This window comes from Schistocerca nitens, chromosome 1 (assembly GCF_023898315.1).
Source record: "Schistocerca nitens isolate TAMUIC-IGC-003100 chromosome 1, iqSchNite1.1, whole genome shotgun sequence".
Classification (NCBI taxonomy): domain Eukaryota; kingdom Metazoa; phylum Arthropoda; class Insecta; order Orthoptera; family Acrididae; genus Schistocerca; species Schistocerca nitens.
The window spans coordinates 837,528,963-837,550,375 of record NC_064614.1 but is presented as its reverse complement, the minus strand read 5'-3'; the positions used below and the strand labels follow the sequence as shown (position 1 = coordinate 837,550,375).

The 21,413-nt window shown below is 38.0% G+C and overlaps 1 protein-coding gene across 1 annotated transcript in view; it reads left to right on the top strand.

Moving 5' to 3' along the window:
- LOC126263157 (eIF-2-alpha kinase GCN2) overlaps nt 1–21,413 on the top strand; it is a 322,298-nt gene that overhangs the window by 184,581 nt on the left and 116,304 nt on the right. The window contains exons 13-15 of the mRNA XM_049960195.1: nt 2,060–2,302; nt 3,653–3,801; nt 18,132–18,320. Of these exons, the coding sequence (XP_049816152.1) occupies nt 2,060–2,302; nt 3,653–3,801; nt 18,132–18,320 (581 nt within the window). The remainder of the gene's footprint in view (nt 1–2,059; nt 2,303–3,652; nt 3,802–18,131; nt 18,321–21,413) is intronic.

Below are 21,413 nucleotides of genomic sequence, written 5' to 3'. Positions count from 1 at the left end.
TTGTTTCCTGCCTTGATGTTAATGTAAAGATTTAACATATATTCACATGGAAGTCTACCTCTCTTGCAACTTGCCTTCTTTGACATCCATTTACAATGAATTACTGTAGTAAATATCAGTAGACTGAATACCATGCTTATATTTATTGTGCCCCTGCGAGGGGGAGGGGGGGGGAGGGGAGAGGTGGATTTGTAAGTTTCTGGCTTCACAGAGAAAGAATGAAGTCAATGGTTGAACATCCTTGTGCATCCATCCTCCATCTTCTCCCTCTGGCTAGTGCACTTTTTACATTGTTGTTGTAGCTTTTCTAGGCTATTAAAAAAAGAAATTGTGTCATAAATGGTCAGACCAGCTCTCAGTAGCATTTTTGATATCCTCATTGTCTTGAAATGAGAACTCTTGAGGTGTTTCTTCTGGTTAAGAATCAAGAGGTTGTCCAAAGAAGTCACATCATTAGTTGATGGCAACATAGGATGTTTGATTTGGCAGCCACAGTGTGGGGCATGTGCAAGTGTGCTTTGTCTCACAATGGTCAGCTTTCCATGTATTTTGTCTTAAATTCCTGCCTCACCTGGTCAAGGAAGTTGGGATAATACTCTCAGGTTATACGTCAGCCAGAGGTAGGCAGACCACCATCAGGAAGCAGGTACCATGACTGTTTTGTCTGATGTCAAGGTGCAGAGTTTCTTTGGATGTGGAGACCCATTGTGGTGCAATTCTTGAGATTGTTCCCTAGTTTTGGGATCAGGTTTCATCTTCAGTTAGTAACTCAGCCAAAAAGACATTTTTACCCCAGAGTGGACCCAAAACGCTCTGACTATCTTCACTTGTGCCTTCTCTTCATTATTAAAACATTTCAGCATCCACTTCACTTCCTCCTGTTTAGGTTATTGTTAATAAAGAAGCTAACACAGCCCTAGAATATGTCCAGTATCTCAGCTGTATTATTCATGTTTAAAACTGATCCTTATCAATTGGCTTGTGGATAGTATTACTTGTCGCTGGTCTGTTGATGTGGGCTGCCCATGTTGATCGGTGGTGAAAAGCCCAATCTTGAAATAAGACTCTTATGGTGTTAACAGTGTTGTGGGAAGAACATGTCTCCCTTGGGATGTGTGACATCTCAGTGTGGAAGTCCTTGGCAGATTTTTCTTGGATTAAAAAAACTGCATGTTGATCTATAATTCGACAACAAAAACTTTGTGATCCCTTACAACTCCATGAATCTTAAATTGCCCTCTCAGACTCCATTTGAAATTAAAAATAGCTATAATAATTTAAACAAATGTTATGTTTACATAATGAGGTATCAACTGTTAATAAGGTACAAAATTCATTTTTCAATTCAAACTGCTAGGAAGTTTTTCAGCCCCCCTCCTCCCCCACACTTGTACAATGCCATTAAATGAAGTCAGTATTTTCCTCTTTGTTGGCACCATATTAACATAATGAACTTTGCTGCAACATACTTGTAGTTTTAAGATTTTCCTGTAAAATATCTAGGCTTGTGGTGTGTTTCGATTGTATAACTTTGCCTAATTATTGTACAGTTATTCTCTATTTGTGCTTGTTGTTTGTGTTATGTTGGAGACAAAGGTATTTCAATTTTTACTTTCAATAATTACTCACATTCTTGAATGTGCATGTTCCTCATTAGTCGAATGACTATTGTCTGTCAAGTCAAAAAGGGATACTAGCGTAGCTCACAGAACAACAACTGATTTACTGACTCATATTGGTACATCAATTAAACAAGTCTCGGATACAGATTCGAAGGGAAGTGATCAAAATATTAGTGAATGTACCCTTCTCAGCTCAGGATCATAAATTTGTCAAGCATGCTTTTATTATTATTATTCTCTCATAACTACAAAATGGGTCTGTGGATTGGAATATCTGTTTTATGGTAGATGTATTACTGTGTTTGGAAAATTCTAAACAAGTAAGACTTTGACAAAGTTACTTTCGTAAAACATAGTCCACATTATTATAATAGTATTTTGCTATATGTCTCTTTAATTTCTACATATTCTGCTTAGAAAAATTCCCTGTTTTCCAGGTTCGGAACAAATTGGATGGTGGTGTGTATGCTATCAAACGTATTGAATTGAATCCCAAAAATCGTCAGTTAAACCGTAAAATCACTCGAGAAGTGAAGCTGCTGTCCAGATTGAACCATGAAAATGTTGTGCGCTACTTTAATTCCTGGATTGAAAGTGCAACTATTGAACAACCAGCAACAACAGTTAGCAGTCGGACACCTTCCCCTGCTGGAACCCAATCGAGTCAGAGTAAAATGAAGGTCAGAAACTTACCTTCATAGCCAACTATAGAAATCTAATTTATTTACCAGTGAATAAGTTTTATCGGTTGTGTTTCTGCTTGCCACTAGCAGAAACAATTATTGCACATTGAAGTAGTTTCAAAAATAAAAATAGTCTTACAAAGAGAGAAAAAATTTGATGGGTTCACCCCTACTTTCAAAAATTGTAGAGTGTGGGATATTTCAAAAACTAAATCGTAGAAAATCTCACTTCTTTTATGATAGTATAGTAGTATTGTACCATTGTAACAGACACAGAGCAAATACCATTGTAACAGACACAGAGCAAATGAGCCACCTGATTACATTTTATTACTAACTAGAAATGAACAACTTCAACACTGCACCAAGGAAAAACTTTGTCATCTTCCTAGGAAAATCCAATAAGAAAGCAAATTCAATATGGCAAGTTTCTTTTGTGTTTGGTAAGATAGGATTTAGATTTGATTAATAGTCAGTCACAGATTTAGTATGTTCAGTTGCTTAAGAATTGGTCTACTTCCAAAGCAAAAGAACAGAGGCATAATATTAATCAGAATTTTTTTTTCTGTCTGTTTCTTATGTCTATTTCTTACCATCAGTAGTAGCCTGTCAACTATAACTGTAAATGAACAAGACATGTCTAATAGGAAAAATGGGGTGCAATGAGCCTTGTCAACACAGTAATTTTGGAACTACGTTGCATTTTGACTATAAAGATCTTGTAAACCTTAAAAGAGCAATTGCATGTATGACATAATAGTCACATTGGCAGTTTTTCAACTATGAACGTTTGTTAAAATTAATAAATACTTTTTTCTGTAACCACTAATAGTCACAGTTTTATCGTTAATGGAAAAATTATCAGCACCCTAATCATGATTTAGTGTGATAACACAAATGAGATGCAATTTGCCAACAAAAGGGTACAACTTAACAAAAGTGAAAGATGAATAATGAGAGGTTCCAATCTGCTCACAAAATGTTATTAGGAGAGAATCAGCAGACAGAAAATGAAGATTGGATTGTTGAAATCTTTCCTGAAATCAAAATGTCATGAGAGAGAAAAAGTCACGGAAAGCGGAAAAAAAAACTACACCAATTTTTCCATGTGGAACCGGCATTGCGAAAAGGGGGCGGGAGGGGGGGGGGGACTGAGAGGAATGGTAAACCTTTATATATCTACTGCAGAGTTATGAACACTTATAATACACAGTTAGTCTTACTTTTTTGTTGTTAACAAAACATTGTAGCTATACATAGAGTACAAAGACTTATTTTCAGAAAATACAAGAAATAATATGTTTCATAATATGAATTATTACACCTCAATCATTTGTTCTTTTACAGACCTTATTGATTCCTGACTTTGAACCACCACCTCTGAAAGAACTCAGTGTGGAGTGGAGCGTATCATATGAAAGTCATGCGAGTGGTATCCTTGATGGAAATGTCAGTTCTGAAGAAAGCTCAGAAGATGAAGAATGGATCAGTTTTTTGTAAGTGGAAAAATACCTGCAGTTGGCTATTGCAAATACATGAATGCTTGCAGCTTCAAGATAACAGTTGGAGAAGGGGACTTAGAAGATTATGTCACGTCAGTCAACACTCTTTTGCATTCTACATTGTGTAAGCAGCAAGCAAGTGAAAAGGATGATGTTATCACATCTCCTACCAGTGGCGAGGGATGGTCTGTTATTTGCTGATTTGCAATCAGTGCCCTGGCATTCATCGTCGATTGTTTTGTATGAATAAGGATGTGGTTTTGAGTGATGATGGTGTGAGGGAGCAGTGTAGAAAATTCAAGGCTGCTTGCATAGATGTGCATGTTGAGAGTGGTCAAGACTTTTAGATGCGACTGATTAACTTGTGCAACATATTGACTCAATTGTGCATGCAAGCTATCTGTTCAGAATTTCCAAACTCTCTGAAGAAGTACCTCAGATTTCGCAGACAATCCACTTTAACATTGTCAAAGAGATTTTATGCTACCACAAGTTTTGTGCACTGGAGGTACCAAAATGTCTTGCTAAAAACTGAAAGAATGAGTTCAGCCTTGACATTCCTCTAGCACTGATACAAAGAGGGGAAGAAATTCATGGACAGAATTGTGGCTGGAGATGAGACATAAGTGCAGATGTGTGAACTTGGAAACTAAGGAACAATCCATACAGTAGAAGCATACTAATTGCCCAAAGAATCCCAAAAAATTCAAGAAGACATGGTCAAACTGCAAAATGATGATTACTGTTTTTTGTGATTGCAAAGGAATTTTGACAACCGATTTAATTAGAGTAATACCTGAAAATACTGTTAATGAAACTCCAAAGATATATCTAAAACAAATGGCATGGGATGATTACCGAAGGAATCATGACTGCCTGTCCATATGAACAAAGGAAAACTCAGACTTCTTGGCTGAGATATTTTACAACTCCTCCATATAGTCCTGATTTTGCACAGTAATTTTCATCTCTTCCCCAAAATGGATGAGGCCTGGCTGGCTACTGACAACTTCACAACTGACGATGAGCTCAAGGATGCTGTCAGAAACTGGCTGAAGCATCCGGTAGTACCATTTTTTAATGAAACAAGAAAGAAACTAGAGTCATGGTACTACAAATGTTTGTTTTTGGTGGTGATTCTGTAAACAAGTAATGTCAACATGTAATTACGGATTATATACACCAAATTTACCTGATTATAAGATGAGCTTCTTTCCCAGGTTCATCGTTCAAAAAACATGGTTGTCTTACATTCATAGCTGAAACCATTGCAGTTGAGGCCAAGATTTTTATGTTGTTTAATAGTTTAGTATGGGGGTCGTCTTACATTTACAGATGAAGCTTTGGCTGTTGAGGTCACATGCAGATTTATTTTGAAGAATTCGGCAAAGATTACTCGCATTCAAACAGGCTCAAGATTTCCCGATATGTCAAAGTGCTCAATACAGTGTACACACTGTGAGACAACCAGGAAATATGGGAAAACTTGGGAATTTTTTCATCCAGAAGAAAACTGGGAAGAACCCAGGAACCTTACTGAGTTCTGGCAGTTTTTCGTTGTTTTAATTTTGAGTTAAATTTTTGTAATTTTCACTGCTACTCTAACAAAGAACTTCACTTTAGCCCGCTACTGCAGAATAGTACTGCAGTCATAAAACATAAACAAGAGAAAAACACCATTATAAAATATAGATTGCAAAGAAAATACACCATTTGCAGCAATGAAACAGTGCGCACTAGGGTTGCCACTTTCTTCACAAAAAAAAGGAAGATTTTTCATGGACATTTTTTAATGGCTAGTGCATTCATATTTTTATTAAATGCCATTTTCAATCAAAAATAACTCACATTTACATCTTAAGCCCTATTCCTTCATATCACTATGGTATTTTGAAACTGATTTAGCTTTATGTAGGAATGTACTGTCATTCTTTAGCTGGTTAAAAAAATCTTTGCAAGACATGTCAAAATTTATTACTATTTGAAGCTCTGATTTTATAAGATCTGGTGAACACCAATTCCTAACATCAGTCTACTTGTTCTTCATCATCGAAAACACTCGTTCCACAAATGCATTTGAACCTGGTATGCTTAGTATAAAACACATGAGCCGAGAGATATTTGTCACTTTTTGTTGAGGCACTAGTGTGAAGAATTTTACCTACTTAGATGCAACATCACCATCCTTAGTGATACAGTTAGTAAAGTTATCTTTCACTTCACAAAATTCTTCATATAGCTGATCCAGGTTGATCCTATCTTGTAGACTAAGTGTTTCCACTGCAAGTTCAAAATCACAATATTGTAATACCCCATTCAAAGAAAGAGGTTCCAACCTTGCATACTTATTACTAGCTGAGAAGTCATAATGGTTTTCAAGATATTTCAACAATGTGTCATAGAAAGAATCAAATTCACATAAAATCTTATTAAGAGATGTTGATGAAATCTCTCCCATTAATTTCTTGGATTCACTCCCATAGAATTTATCCTTTTTTCTTTGTGTAATCTTCTTATACATCATGCACATACTGTTATGTGATTCAATGATGCTTAGCTCCCTTTTCTCCAGGTATTTGGATACTGTTTGCATTTGACCTATATTTGACACAAAATGCAAGTAAATTTCAGGAATAATTCCTTTCACTGGGTCTTCAGCTAAAAATACTGATGCAAGTTGCTTTGAACAGGCATCAATGCTCCTGAAATAACTCTTTATAGCTGGCCAGCACTCAATCAATCTGTTAATGGCAGGAGTAAAGGACAGTCATCTTGTGTGGGCACATGCCTTAATATCTCAGACCACTCAAAATCCATAAATTCAAAAAAAGATTTCAGTTCTTCACGCCCTTTAGCTGATACCGAGAAATGATCATAGATCTTCAAAACAAGATTCTCTACATCCATTTCTGGCTCTTCCATAGAATGCTTCATCGCATTATGAACCATGTGGTTTGAACAACTGGTTTTCTTCAGGTTGGAATTTATGGAAAGCAGTAATTGATAAACAGATTGTTTCCTGCCAAAATTCACATTAGCGTTGTCAGCACTATATGCAGTTACATTATTAATATTTAGTGAATGGCTCTCCAGACTATCAACAATTAACTTTGCCACTGCGTTTGAAGTTACATCAGGCTGTTCAATAAATGTCAACAGTTTGTTCTGTACACCTACTAAAAGTTCAAAGTATCTTATACAAATTGGGAACATCTTTCTGTTGCCTCTATTCGAAGCGTCTGTTGCTACTGAGAAAAACTTACTATTTTCAGGAGTTTTTAGAATATTAACAACATCACTGACACTTTTAGGTGCTAATACGTTTTTCACCAACATTTCTGCCTTCGTCTTGTCACAGGAAAGTTTTACAGTGCTTTCTGAATCTGTGAATATACATTACGTCAATTTATTGTTACAATCCAAACTTGAATAACTTAGGTTGTGTTTGACTGTGTGATACAAAAGTCCTAACTCACGAGCTATGACAACGTTGGCTTCAGATTTCTTAGAGTTCACAAAATATGTGGAAACTTTCATGGTTTGACTACTTGCTTTCTCCTTTAACTGAAATCCTTTGTACTGAGCGTGTTGCTTGAGATCAAAGTGTCCACCATGAGAAACGCTGAATTCCTTTCTGCACAAGGTACAAAAAGCATGTTTATCAGAAGTTAAACCATGCCTAACCCACGCAAAAGTATCTTCCCATTTCTTTAAGTACACTTGACTGTACTGCTGTTGCTTGCCGCATTTCTTCTTCGCTGGTGAACTCATTACAATTCTTGAACAAAAGTAGATTAAGAAAACTAGACTTTCCACTTTATAGATTCAAGAAATTATCACTACAACAAAGTTTATTAGTTTACAAACATCTGTAGTTGTACACATCAGAATTGGAAATAAGTATATCAACAACATTATTGATTATGCGATTGAGTGATCGTCAGAAGTACCAATTTAAACGTAGACCAGCCTAAAATCTGTATCTGAACGGTGATAATTTTTGTTATATGTATATTAAGGGGAAGAAATGTATTGGGTTCTGCGATAGTTTAGCGCCAAATATTAAAAAAAACGGAGGAAAGTGCTGTACGGGGATATAAAAAACGTAAGGTGAAATTAACAGTAAAAAAACGTAAGAATACGGGAAAAACGTACAACCTGACAACCCTAGTGCGCACACAAGCGTCCGTCGACAGCAAAATGTGTCACAGGTTTTAGGATGAAGACTACGCAATAAATCGTAAAAACAAACTGCTTTAAATGAGTGTGGTTCATTTGAGCAGTTGCCAGCAGGCTCATTTGCATGCGCAGAGCTGAAGTCTCGTATGAGGAGTGCTTTATACTGCTTCTCACTATTTGTATTGTGGCCATTAGGTGTGTAAGCAGTAGCAGCAGGCAGCCAGATGATAACCGGGAAAAATTTTTTGGCGTGTCCAAGCTGCCAGATTCACGCATGTGCAGAACATTCAGAGGTATAGTGGGGAGTAGTCCTCACATGATCTGCATTTATGTTCCGTGATTTTGATGTTGTCTCTTCATTTCCAGCTCTCACGTCAAATGAAAAAAAAAATGGATTTCTGCGGCTAGAAGCTATCAAATCAATTAAAATGCATCCACGCAATTACTGAAGACTAAAATATGTTATTAGTTTCAGTTTTCTGATTTGATTTTATTTCCACATTATTGGCAATCAAGCACGAATTGCTTTGCTGGAGATATTTGGCTTTTATTAATCTTTTCCACAGAGACAGTCAATTTATTTGAAATGAAGTGCTTCATTCCACACTATTACAGGGTGTATATGACCCAGGACAACCGGGAGATCCGGGAAAAACCTGGGAATTTTTTCATCTGGGAGAAAACCGGGAAATACCCGGGAATTGTTTAGAATTCCGGGATTTTTTCATTGTTTTAATTTTCAGTTAAATTTTTGTGATTTTGACTGGTAAGAACCAATACTCTAACAAAGGATGTTACTGTATCCCGCTACTGCAGAATAATACTGCAGCAACAAAACATGAACGAGAGAAAATAAAAAAAAACGAAAAGTTGCGAAGGAAATGCGCCATATACAACATCAAAACAGTGCTCATACAAGCATTTGCCAACAGCGAAGTGTGTCAAAGGCTTTAGGAAGACTGCAATGCTTCATAACATGCGCAGTTGAGTCGCATATGAGTAGTATCTTCTCCCGCTTTTGGTTACAAAAGTTCGGCTGGATGCCACTACTTAATATAGCCCCTGTTCGGAAATATCATAGATCGGGGCTGATGCACAGAGCAGTCTCAGTTGTGGTGGGGAGGTGGGTCTCCACGTGACCTGTGTTTTTACGTTCAGTGATTTTGATGTTTCCTTTTCGTTTATTGCTCTCACATTAAATGAGAACAAAACAGATTTTTGTGTATTTTGTTAAAATACGTTCGCATAGTTACGGATGGCCAAAATCTCTTTTTAGTTTCAGATATTATTTCCACCTTTCTGACAGTCAAGCATTAATTGCCTTGCGGAACAGTGAAGTTATTTTTGCCAGTTTGCTAAAGAGATTTGGCTTTCATTAATCTTTTCTGCTGAGGAAGTCAATTTATTTGGATCGAAGTATTTAATTTCACACTATTAGGTAGTTTCAACTGTTCGCTGCATTTTAAGTGCACATGGCACTATGCAATAATAAAGAACCAAACGTGAGATAATACAGTACTGGTACTCCAAGAAAATTTACATACGAGTGTGCATTTTAAGCTGAATTATGCATTTTAGTATGGTTCACGAAATTCCGACGCTTTTTAAGTATCCTCTGATGTCTTGTTTCTTTTATGACATAATGTAAGATCTTGTAATGTTTTACACCTAAGAACATAAATATGGGCTTCCTGCGTCATCGTAGCTGCGCAGGCGCGGTGACGCCTGTTATCTGGCGCTTTCCTGCAACTGCTGAAACGAACCTGTTGCTAACAGGTCGCGGGAAAGTATTGCGAATGGTGGTTTGAAAAGCATTACATTCAAAGCAAATTTCCTTTTGCGCAAAATGTACTATGTGCGAGAATGTACGATGAATTTCTTAAATCACAAAGTGTTTGACTCTGATTTAAAAATCAGCTCTTTGAGAACGACCGTTTAGAAGAATTTCGAGCCCAGAAGATGAGACATTTGCGTCGTTATTAAAAATTTTACATGTACATTTGTGTGATGTATCTTAAAGTGTAACACGCGCAAAAAAGATCAACATTATATGTGGAAGCTTAACTTTTCTTCCAGCTTATTAATATTCGAGACCAATATTATCTGTGAATGCTACGTATATTAATTTAAACCATTAACTTTTCTTATTTGTGTGTTCGCGCTACTTAAGAGTGATCTTGCTATTGTCTGATTATATCATGTGTCCTATGCTGTCATCAGCTGGAGAGATCACGTGACATGAGCTATGAATGGCTTACAATAGCCCATCATAATCTCGATTTCAATGCTTCAGAAAGTGACATGCGTTGTTTGGCGGAACTGAAATTTATACCTTCGTAATTCGAAAATATGCAGCGTACATATTGCTGTACATCAAAGGTATTTCTAAATGTGTCCACCCCCCTCCCCCTATTCTCGTTTTCTAGAGTGCCGGGAACTACGTCGGTATATAAAACCATAAACGTTCAAAGGACTGATGAATTTTGCAGTACCGAGGAAGAGTATACTGTCGCTTAACACGGAAAAAGTGTATTTTCACCCGGGAGAAAGTGTATTTTTAACCGGGAAACCCGGGAATTTTTTTCCTTGTCCACGTGTAACCCTGTATTAGTAAGTTCCAACTGTTCGCTGAATTTCAAATGCATGTTTCCATCTTATGGCATTATGCCATAATGAAGAACCAAGTGTAAGATAATACAGTAATGATACTACAAGAAAATGGTTTTCCTGAAAACAACACTGAAAGCTTTAGCTGGATTGACATACCTACCTTCTGTGAACCACAATGTTTTTCGATCACAAGATGTGTTTCAACACTTGTCTGGTGCCTCCTGTAGGCTTGACGTTGTTTCCTAATTTGTGTTGTCTGTCTTAAATTTGCAGGACACCAATCTTCAGTAAATTATAGGTGGGAAGCAAACCATGTTTTGTCATTGTAAATTCCAATAAGGCTTGATATTTACTCATGAAGTAGAATATAAACTGCCAGTTATGTAGTTTCTTGGGTTCACTAGCAACAATGTTAATTTCTATACAGTTTGAAAAAGTTGCGAAAACCTTATTGTTCTTAGTTCTGGTATAATATTTTTTCCCCCAAGTCAAGAAATTTGTGATCCTTCTTAATAGCATTTTGCAGTGCTGCGTGGATGCAAACTCGTTTTGAAATGCTACACAACAGCACTACAGGATACAAGTGTGGAGGGGGAGCAACTCTGTTAAAGTCTCCATATAGCAAAATATTAGGGAACTTTGTGTTGTAGTGTTGAAACGAATATTGTGCCAAGGACTGCTTTCTAATTTTGCATTTCTTATCTGAATATAATATAATAAAACAGTTGCCCTAAGTGTAAATAACTCTGTACATCCCCTACAAACAACATGCTACACATGGTCACATGATGCCCCACTAGGCACGGAATTTCAAACAGAAATGGAGCGAAAGTTGTATGAGCAGAGTAGACAGCAAACACGGGCTTCCTGTGTCATCATAGCTCCGCATGCACAGCAACGCCCATATTCTGGTGCTCTCTGGCAACTGCCCAAATGAGCATATTTCTAACAGGTCGTGGCAAAATATCGCAAATGTTGGTTTGAGATGTGTTACTTCAAAGTAAATTTCCGTTTACACAAGATGAATTATGTTATGTGTGAGAATGTGCACTGAATTTTTCAAATCACGGAGTGTTTACCTCTCATTGAAAACTTAACACTATGAGGGCCAGCCACTTAGAAAAATTTCAGCCTCAGAAGACCAGACATTTAAGTCATCATTTAAAATTTTACTGGCATATTTGTGTTTGATGTATCTTAGAGGTAACACCGCAGAAAAGACAAATATTATATATGAAAGCTTAGCTTTTCTTGTAACTATACTATGTGTATATGTATTTAAACCATGTCCTTTTCCTATTTGTGTGCTTGCGCTATTTAACAGGGTTGGCTGACTATTACATGTCCTTTGCTCTGACTATCTGCTGTTATTTGCTGATGAGATAATTTGATGTTAGCTGTGATTGGCTGACAAAAGCGCATCGCTGCTGGGTTTCTTTTCCTAAAATGCCTCGAAGTTCTATGCCAGTGTGTTAAGCCTTTTCCATTCAAATGATTGATAAGTTTTACAGTTCAGAGCAAACATATACTGTCACTTAACATGGAGAAAGTGTATTTTCACTTGCCAAAATGTGTATTGTCACCTGGGGAAAAAGTGTTTTTAACTGGGAAATCCGGGGAAAATCTGGTGTTTTTTTCCTTGTGCATGAATACATCCTGAGTATTGACCTTGCTCAAACAATCATGTCATTTGACTAGCGCAGAAACTATGAATTGTGCGTTGTAACAGTCTATTGATCTTCTTAAAATGTGACTATTTTGTGAAATGTGGGAGGAAATAGCATCAAATTCTGTCATATTACAAAGACTTGTATTTGAACACGTTTGCAATAAAAGTTCTCACACATAAATAAGGATACCATATTCAAACGCATTGCCACTCTATTATGAAAAGGATAGTTGCTCCCACTGTATAGCAGAGATGTTGAGTGGGAAAAAAAAAAAATCATAATTAGACAACATACACACACTCATGCAAATGCAACTGTCACATTTCTTTCCTGTTCCATTCGCAAATAGAGTGAGGGAAAAATGACACTCTATATGCCTCCATACAAGCTGTAATTTCTTGTACCTGTCTTCACAGTCCTTTCGCACATAATATGTTGGCAGCAGTAGAATCCTGTGGCAGTCAGCTTCAGATGCCTTTTCTCTAAATTTTCTCAATAGTGTTACTTGAAAAGAACATCAACTTCCCTCCAGGGACTCCCATTGTAACACTGACATGTCATTCAAACCTAACAGTAACAAATCTAGCAGCCACCTCGGAATTGGTTCGATGTCCTCCTTCAGCCCGACTTCGTATGGATCTCAAACTTGATCAGTACTTAAGAATAGGTCACATGAGCGTGCTATATGCAGTCTCCTTACAGATGAACCACTCTTTCCTAAAATTCACTCAATAAACTGAATTCGACCATCACCTTCCCTACCACAGCCCTGACATGCTCATTTCATTTCATATTGCTTTGCAGCATTGCACCCAGATATTCATACGACTTGACTGTGTCAAGCAGGACACTAGTAATACTATATCCAAACTTTAGAGGTTTGGTCTTCCTACTCGTTCATATTAACTGACATTTCTCTATGTTTAGATCTAGCTGTTGTTCATCACACCAAGTCATCTCGTATCTTCCTATAGTAATTCAACTTTGATGCCTTACCGTACACCACAGCATTATCAGCAAACAATCACAGATTCCTGCCCACCCTGTCTGCCAAATTATTTATGTACATAGAGAATGACAGTGGTCCTATCACACTTCCATGGGGCACTCCTGACGATACCCTTGTCTCTGATGAACACTCGCCGACAAGGACAACATACTGGGTTCTAGTATTTAAGAAGTCTTTGAGCCACTTGCATATCTGTGAAATTTTCCGTATGCTTGTACCTTCATTAACAGCCTGCAATGGGGCACTGTGCAAAATGCTTTCTGGGAATGTATAAATATGGAATCTGCCTGTTGCCTTTCATCCATAGTTCTCAGTATATTACGTGAGGTGAGGGAAAGCTGAGTTTCGCATGAGCGATACTTTCTAAAACCATGCTGATTTGTGGACATAAGCTTCTCAGTCTCAAGAAAGTTTATTATATTCAAACAGAATATGTTAAAGGATTCTGCAGCAAACCAAAGTTGGGGAAATTGGTCTGTAATTTTGTGATCCGTTCTTTTACCCTTCTTATATACTGGATTCACCTACACTTTTTTACAGTCACTGGAGACTTTTTGCTGGGTGAGACATTCAAGATAATTGCAGTCCAGTGGCCGGCCGAAGTGGCCGTGCGGTTAAAGGCGCTGCAGTCTGGAACCGCAAGACCGCTACGGTCGCAGGTTCGAATCCTGCCTCGGGCATGGATGTTTGTGATGTCCTTAGGTTAGTTAGGTTTAACTAGTTCTAAGTTCTAGGGGACTAATGACCTCAGCAGTTGAGTCCCATAGTGCTCAGAGCCATTTTTTGAGCAGTCCAGTGCCATAGAGTACTCTTTATAAAACCGAATTGAGATTCCATCCAGACCGGGTGATTTATTTGCTCTCAAATCTTTCAGTTGTTTCTCTATGCATCTCTGATGCAGGCCTCTTTGGGTGAAAGCTGTGTTTGACAGTCTTTTTGTTGTGACTCAGCATCTCCACTATATGGAGATTAATGACTATCCTTTTCCTAATATTGTCATTATTCCTTCCTGTATTATCCATTGTTTTATTTTATTTCTGCTACTTTTTAAGTCAAGATAACATTCAAAGGCAAAATGTTGTCAGTCAGAAACACAAGTTGGTATTTTATTTGGTTATGAGAGACTGTAATGATATACCAAATGGGTTACAAATGAGTTGTCAGTTCACGTATGCTGAGTAAGAATATCGCCAGCTTTTTATCGGCTTTAGAACTTTATGATGACATTCAGATTAAACAAGAAAGAAAATTAATTCAGAATTCAATGTCTGACAAACAAAATAAATCGTAGTAAATTGGCTGTAATTGTTATCATGAGAATAGCAGTGGCAAGACTCATCACTGAGATATGACCAATAGACATAACTACATTATGAGATGAATGAAAGTTCGAGAGTGGACTGAATTGTGATTGCAATTTTTTACTTGTATCCTAGTTGCTGTTGTTACGTATGACCTGCACCTTAGAAGATATTGCAGTCTGCCTTCCACAGTTGCTCAAGCACTGTACTACAGAAGGATTGGAGGGAGAACTGTGACACCATTTTGGCTGTGATCGAGGATGAATGCAAGGATGGGTCTGGCGAGTGGGCAGCAAATTTCGTTCCGTCAACCATGTGGATCTATACCTCCTGCTTTGGCTTTTTATGAACATCTACCACATTTAAACTACAGTTTACCTGAACCCATTTGTAAAACTGTTTGTAGTCAGAGTTGAATTGACTTGAAAATTGGACAAATACTCAATAATGAGTGTTTCTGCAGGAGATGGCAAGCATCTAGATAGAGGCCAATGGCAGACTTAATGTGTTTGGTGCAGCAATGTTGTTGACGTTCACCATAAGGTATGATGGAAATGAAAGGAGTTATGTCAGCTGCTGGTTTTACGTAATGAATGAGAAAGTGACAAGCAGATGAAATGTTTGGAAGCAAGAGACATTGGAACATTCTTAGTTCAGTATAGAAGCGAATTCCATTATGTATTCAGAACAGCAACAGCTGTGTTCTCAGGTCCCATATAGCCACAGTCAAATTTATGTGACAATGAAGATACAGAATATCCCACTGTGCTGTTGCAATGATGATTAAAAATGATGACACCACAGAGGACGGGCTTAGTTAGCAGAAAATATTGTAGAGTTAAAAATGAATGTACCCGTAAACCATTCATTTTTGTTTATTTTATTTCTGCGTGTATTATGAAAATGTAGACAATGAATAAAGAGCATAACTTTAGAATAACATGTAATGTTAACTTTTTGGGCCAATACTTTGTCAGTAAAACAGTTTGTAAATTTGATTTGCCATATTATGTTAAAAATCAGTATCAGTTTAGTATATATTTGCGCACTCTATAGCATATTTGTTATTTGTATCAAAGGTCAAGTGACCACTGATTACAGCAGTAAGTCAACGGCCTCCATTGGTGACGCAACAGGAGAGTTGCAAGTCACATCTTTAACTTCCATTGTTTGTTTTTCATACTTTAATTCATAAGTTAATAGTAGTAGGTTAGGTAGGGTGCATGCATGCTGTGCACTTACACAGGATGAGCCTTGGCACAGTTTGTGAGCAGCTGAAGATGCTAATGTCCGCATTCAGCCATCTGCAGGCTGCTGCCTTGGGATGGGGCATCACATGGGATACATCAGATGTCACTTGTTTCACCAATGGGCTCTGTCAATGAGACACCTTGTAGCATACCCGTCGCAAAATGGGTGGTCACTTGTAATGCGTTCAAGAAACACGAGGTGGAGGATCAATGTGGGGGCTGGCCATATCCCACATTCTGTTCCTAGATTTGTGGAAAGTACTTGGGCATGCTGCCCCATTCCAGACTGCCAACAAAGATATGAACATATGGAATAGGTTCCTAGATAGGAGAATGGCTTGAAGACTTCTTAAATAATAGAACCCTGAGCTTTGTACTCAATAGCGAGTGTTCGTCAGAGACAAAGGTATTGTCCGGAGTGCCCCAGGGAAGTGTGATAGGACCACTCCTGTACTCTACACACAAATTATATGAGAGACAGGGTGAGCAGCAATCTGTGGCTGTTTAGTTATGATACTGTGGTGTGTCGGAAGGTGTCATTGAGTGACCGTGGGAGGATACTTAGACAAAATTTCTAGTTGGTGTGATGAGTAGCAGCCTGTGCTAAATGTAGAAAAATGTAAGTTTATGCTGATGAGTTGGAAAAACAATCCTCTAATGTTGGAGTACAACATTAATAATCTGCTGCTTGACGTAGTTGCATCAATTAAATATCTAGGCTTAACATTGCAGAGTGATGTGAAAGTAAACAAGCATATAAGGACAGAAGAAGGGACGGCAAATGTTCAACTTCAATTTATTGGGATAGCTTTTGGAAAATGTAACTCATCTATAAAGGAGACAGCATATAACACTAGTGCGGCCCATTCTTGAGTACTGCTTCAGTACGTGGGATCCCTACCAGGTTGGATTAAAGGAAGACATAAAATCAATTCAAATGCATGCTACTAGATTTTTTACTGATAGGTTCGATAAGCACGCAAGTATTAGGAGATGCTTCATGAACTCGAATGGGAATTCCTGGAAGGGAGATGACACTATTTTCATAAGGTACGGTTGAGAGAACTGACGTTTCAGGCTGACTACAGAATTTTTCTACTGCCATCGAAGGACGGTTTGCTTAAGGACTATGAAAGTAAGAGATATTAGGAGTCATACAGATGCATATAGACAATTGTTTTTCCCTTACTCGATTTGTGAGTAGAACAGGAAAGGAAACAGCTAGTAGTAGTACAAGATACCCTCCTCCGTGCACTGTACAGTGGCTTGTGGAGAATGGATGTAGATGTAATAATCAGTTGGAGGTGAATTTATGAATAGTTCTCCTATAAAAATTGGGGGTCATAGTAATACAGGGTGTTTATAAATGAATATCAGGGTTTTAACGCTTTATAATATTTATTACATTAAACTTACAGTTATAAATGACATTTCAAATTAAATAGCAACTCAAACAGTTGTACCAAGAACCTTATAAATGTTCAATGTCAGCACCATTTGTCACACGGCACACATCAAGTCTATAGCCGAGTTCTTCCCAAACGTTGATAAGTGTGTCTTCAGTGATTGTAGCAACAGCTGCTTCAATCCGGTTTCTTAATTTGGGGAGGCTTGCTGGTAGCGGAGGCACATACACACAATCCTTGATGAAGCCTCAAAGGAAAAATTCACATGGCATTAGGTCGGGTGAACATGGAGACCATGCAGAGCAAGTCCTGTCATTGGGCGTGGGGAGAACTCTGCTATAGACACTATGTGTGCCGTGTGACAAATGGTCCTCACCTTGAACATTTATAAGGTTCTTGGTAAAACTGTTTGAGTTGCTCTTTAATTTGACATATCATTTATAACTGTAAGTTTAATATACTAAATATTATAAAGGTTAAAACCCCGATATTCATTTATAAACACCCTGTACTATTGCCAAACAGTTTCTAATCACTGTATAGAGATCAGAAGCATACTTTGAGCAAAACTGAAAATTAAAAGTATATATATATATATATATAACTGAAAATTATATATAATATGTATAACTGAAAATTCAAAGTATATATTCCATTCACTACATAAATATAACAGACAGAGAAAGACGGCTTGATTGGTAGCAAACTGTGTTGGCAGAATATTTTTATGAGAGTTCTGACACCCTGTTTTCTGCTCCAGGAAAATAAACAATTAAGATTACAAAAATCAGTGGCATTTATTGTGTAATGCTTCATCATCTAGTAGTTGAGTAATAAGTGTTTTTATTTAATATTATTGTTCAGTTGGGAGAGAAGGAAAATCTATTACATTTTTGTAGACCAGATTGCGACTCATCTGATGGAGTGGAATTTGAAAGAGACACATCTGTTGTTGAGCAGCAGTATTCATCTACAGCACCTTCTACAGATCGCGAGGAATCTGCCCCTGAGGATCGCCACCAACCAGAACTTCGAGAGATACAGTTCATGTACATACAGATGGAGTTCTGTGAAAAAAGCACTCTCAGGTAATTATGAAAACCTGGTTTCGATTGTACTATAGTCCAAATAAAATCTGTCTGTTAATAACATCAGATAATATTAAATAACATCAGATAATATTAAATGCTTCCCCCATGAACCATGGACCTTGCCGTTGGTGGGGAGGCTTGCGTGCCTCAGCGATACAGATGGCCGTACCTTAGGTGCAACCACAACGGAGGGGTATCTGTTGAGAGGCCAGACAAACATGTGGTTCCTGAAGAGGGGCAGCAGCCTTTTCAGTAGTTGCAGGGGCAACAGTCTGGATGATTGACTGATCTGGCCTTGTAACATTAACGAAAACGGCCTTGCTGTGCTGGTACTGCGAATGGCTGAAAGCAAGGGGAAACTACAAACTACAGCCGTAATTTTTCCCGAGGACATGCAGCTTTACTGTATGATTAAATGATGATGGCGTCCTCTTGGGTAAAATATTCCGGAGGTAAAATAGTCCCCCATTCGGATTTCCAGGCGGGGACTACTCAAGAGGACGTCGTTATCAGGAGAAAGAAAACTGGCATGCTACGTATCGGAGCGTGGAATGTCAGATCCCTTAATCGGGTTGGTAGGTTAGAAAATTTAAAAACGGAAATGGATAGGTTAAAGTTAGATATAGTGGGAATTAGTGAAGTTCGGTGGCAGGAGGAACAAGACTTTTGGTCACGTGATTACAGGGTTATAAATACAAAATCAAATAGGGGTAATGCAGGAGTAGGTTTAATAATGAATAAAAAAATAGGAGTGTGGGTTAGCTACTACAAACAGCATAGTGAACGCATTATTGTGGCCCAGATAGACACAAAGCCCATGCCTACTACAGTAGTACAAGTTTATATGCCAACTAGCTCTGCAGATGATGAAGAAATTGATGAAATGTATGACGAGATAAAAGAAATTATTCAGGTAGTGAAGGGAGACGAAACTTTAATAGTCATGGGTGACTGGAATTCGTCAGTAGGAAAAGGGAGAGAAGGAAACATAGTAGGTGAATATGGATTGGGGGGAAGAAATGAAAGAGGAAGCCGCCTTGTAGAATTTTGCACAGAGCATAACTTAATCATAGCTAACACTTGGTTCAAGAATCATAAAAGAAGGTTGTATACCTGGAAGAATCCTGGAGATACTAAAAGGTATCAGATAGATTATATAATGGTAAGACAGAGATTTAGGAACCAGGTTTTAAATTGTAAGACATTTCCAGGGGCAGATGTGGATTCTGACCACAATATATTGGTCATGAACTGCAGATTGAAACTGAAGAAACTGCAAAAAGGTGGGAATTTAAGGAGATGGGACCTGGATAAACTGAAAGAACCAGAGGCTGTAGAGAGTTTCATGGAGAGCATAAGGGAACAATTGACAGGAATGGGGAAAAGAAATACAGTAGAAGAAGAATGGGTAGCTCTGAGGGATGAAGTAGGGAAGGCAGCAGAGGATCAAGTAGGTAAAAAGACGAGGGCTAATAGAAATTCTTGGGTAACAGAAGAAATATTGAATTTAATTGATGAAATTAGAAAATATAAAAATGCAGTAAATGAAGCAGGCAAAAAGGAATACAAACGTCTAAAAAATGAGATCGACAGGAAGTGCAAAATAGCTAAGCAGGGATGGCTAGAGGACAAATGTAAGGATGTAGAGGCTTGTCTCACTAGGGGTAAGATAGATACTGCCTACAGGAAAATTAAAGAGACCTTTGGAGAGAAGAGAACAACTTGTATGAATATCAAAAGCTCAGATGGAAACCCAGTTCTAAGCAAAGAAGGGAAGGCAGAAAGGCGGAAGGAGTATATAGAGGGTTTATACAAGGGCAATGTACTTGAGGACAATATTATGGAAATGGAAGACGATGTAGGTGAAGATGAAATGGGAGATAAGATACTGCGTGAAGAGTTTGACAGAGCACTGAATGACCTGAGTCGAAACAAGGCCCCGGGAGTAGACAACATTCCATTAGAACTACTGATGGCCTTGGGAGAACCAGTCATGACAAAACTCTACCATCTGGTGAGCAAGATGTATGAGACAGGCGAAATACCCACAGACTTCAAGAAGAATATAATAATTCCAATCCCAAAGAAAGCAGGTGTTGACAGATGTGAAAATTACCGAACTATCAGTTTAATAAGCCACAGCTGCAAAATACTAACGCGAATTCTTTACAGACGAATGGAAAAACTGGTAGAGCGGACCTCGGGGAAGATCAGTTTGGATTCCGTAGAAATGTTGGAACACGTGAGGCAATACTAACCTTACGACTTATCTTAGAAGAAAGATTGAAAGGGAAGCAGTGGTTGGGAAAGGAGTGAGACAGGGTTGTAGCCTCTCCCCGATGTTATTCAATCTGTATATTGAGCAAGCAGTAAAGGAAACAAAAGAAAAATTCGGAGTAGGTATTAAAATTCATGGAGAAGAAGTAAAAACGTTGAGGTTCGCCGATGACATTGTAATTCTGTCAGAGACAGCAAAGGACTTGGAAGAGCAGTTGAACGGAATGGACAGTGTCTTGAAAGGAGGATATAAGATGAACATCAACAAAAGCAAAACGAGGATAATGGAATGTAGTCAAATTAAATCGGGTGATGCTGAGGGGATTAGATTAGGAAATGAGACACTTAAAGTAGTAAAGGAGTTTTGCTATTTAGGGAGTAAAATAACTGATGATGGTCGAAGTAGAGAGGATATAAAATGTAGACTGGCAATGGCAAGGAAATCGTTTCTGAAGAAGAGAAATTTGTTAACATCGAGTATAGATTTAAGTGTCAGGAAGTCGTTTCTGAAAGTATTTGTATGGAGTGTAGCCATGTATGGAAGTGAAACATGGACGATAAATAGTTTGGACAATAAGAGAATAGAAGCTTTCGAAATGTGGTGCTACAGAAGAATGCTGAAGATAAGGTGGGTAGATCACGTAACTAATGAGGAGGTATTGAATAGGATTGGGGAGAAGAGAAGTTTGTGGCACAACTTGACTAGAAGAAGGGATCGGTTGGTAGGACATGTTTTGAGGCATCAAGGGATCACAAATTAAGCATTGGAGGGCAGCGTGGAGGGTAAAAATCGTAGAGGGAGACCAAGAGATC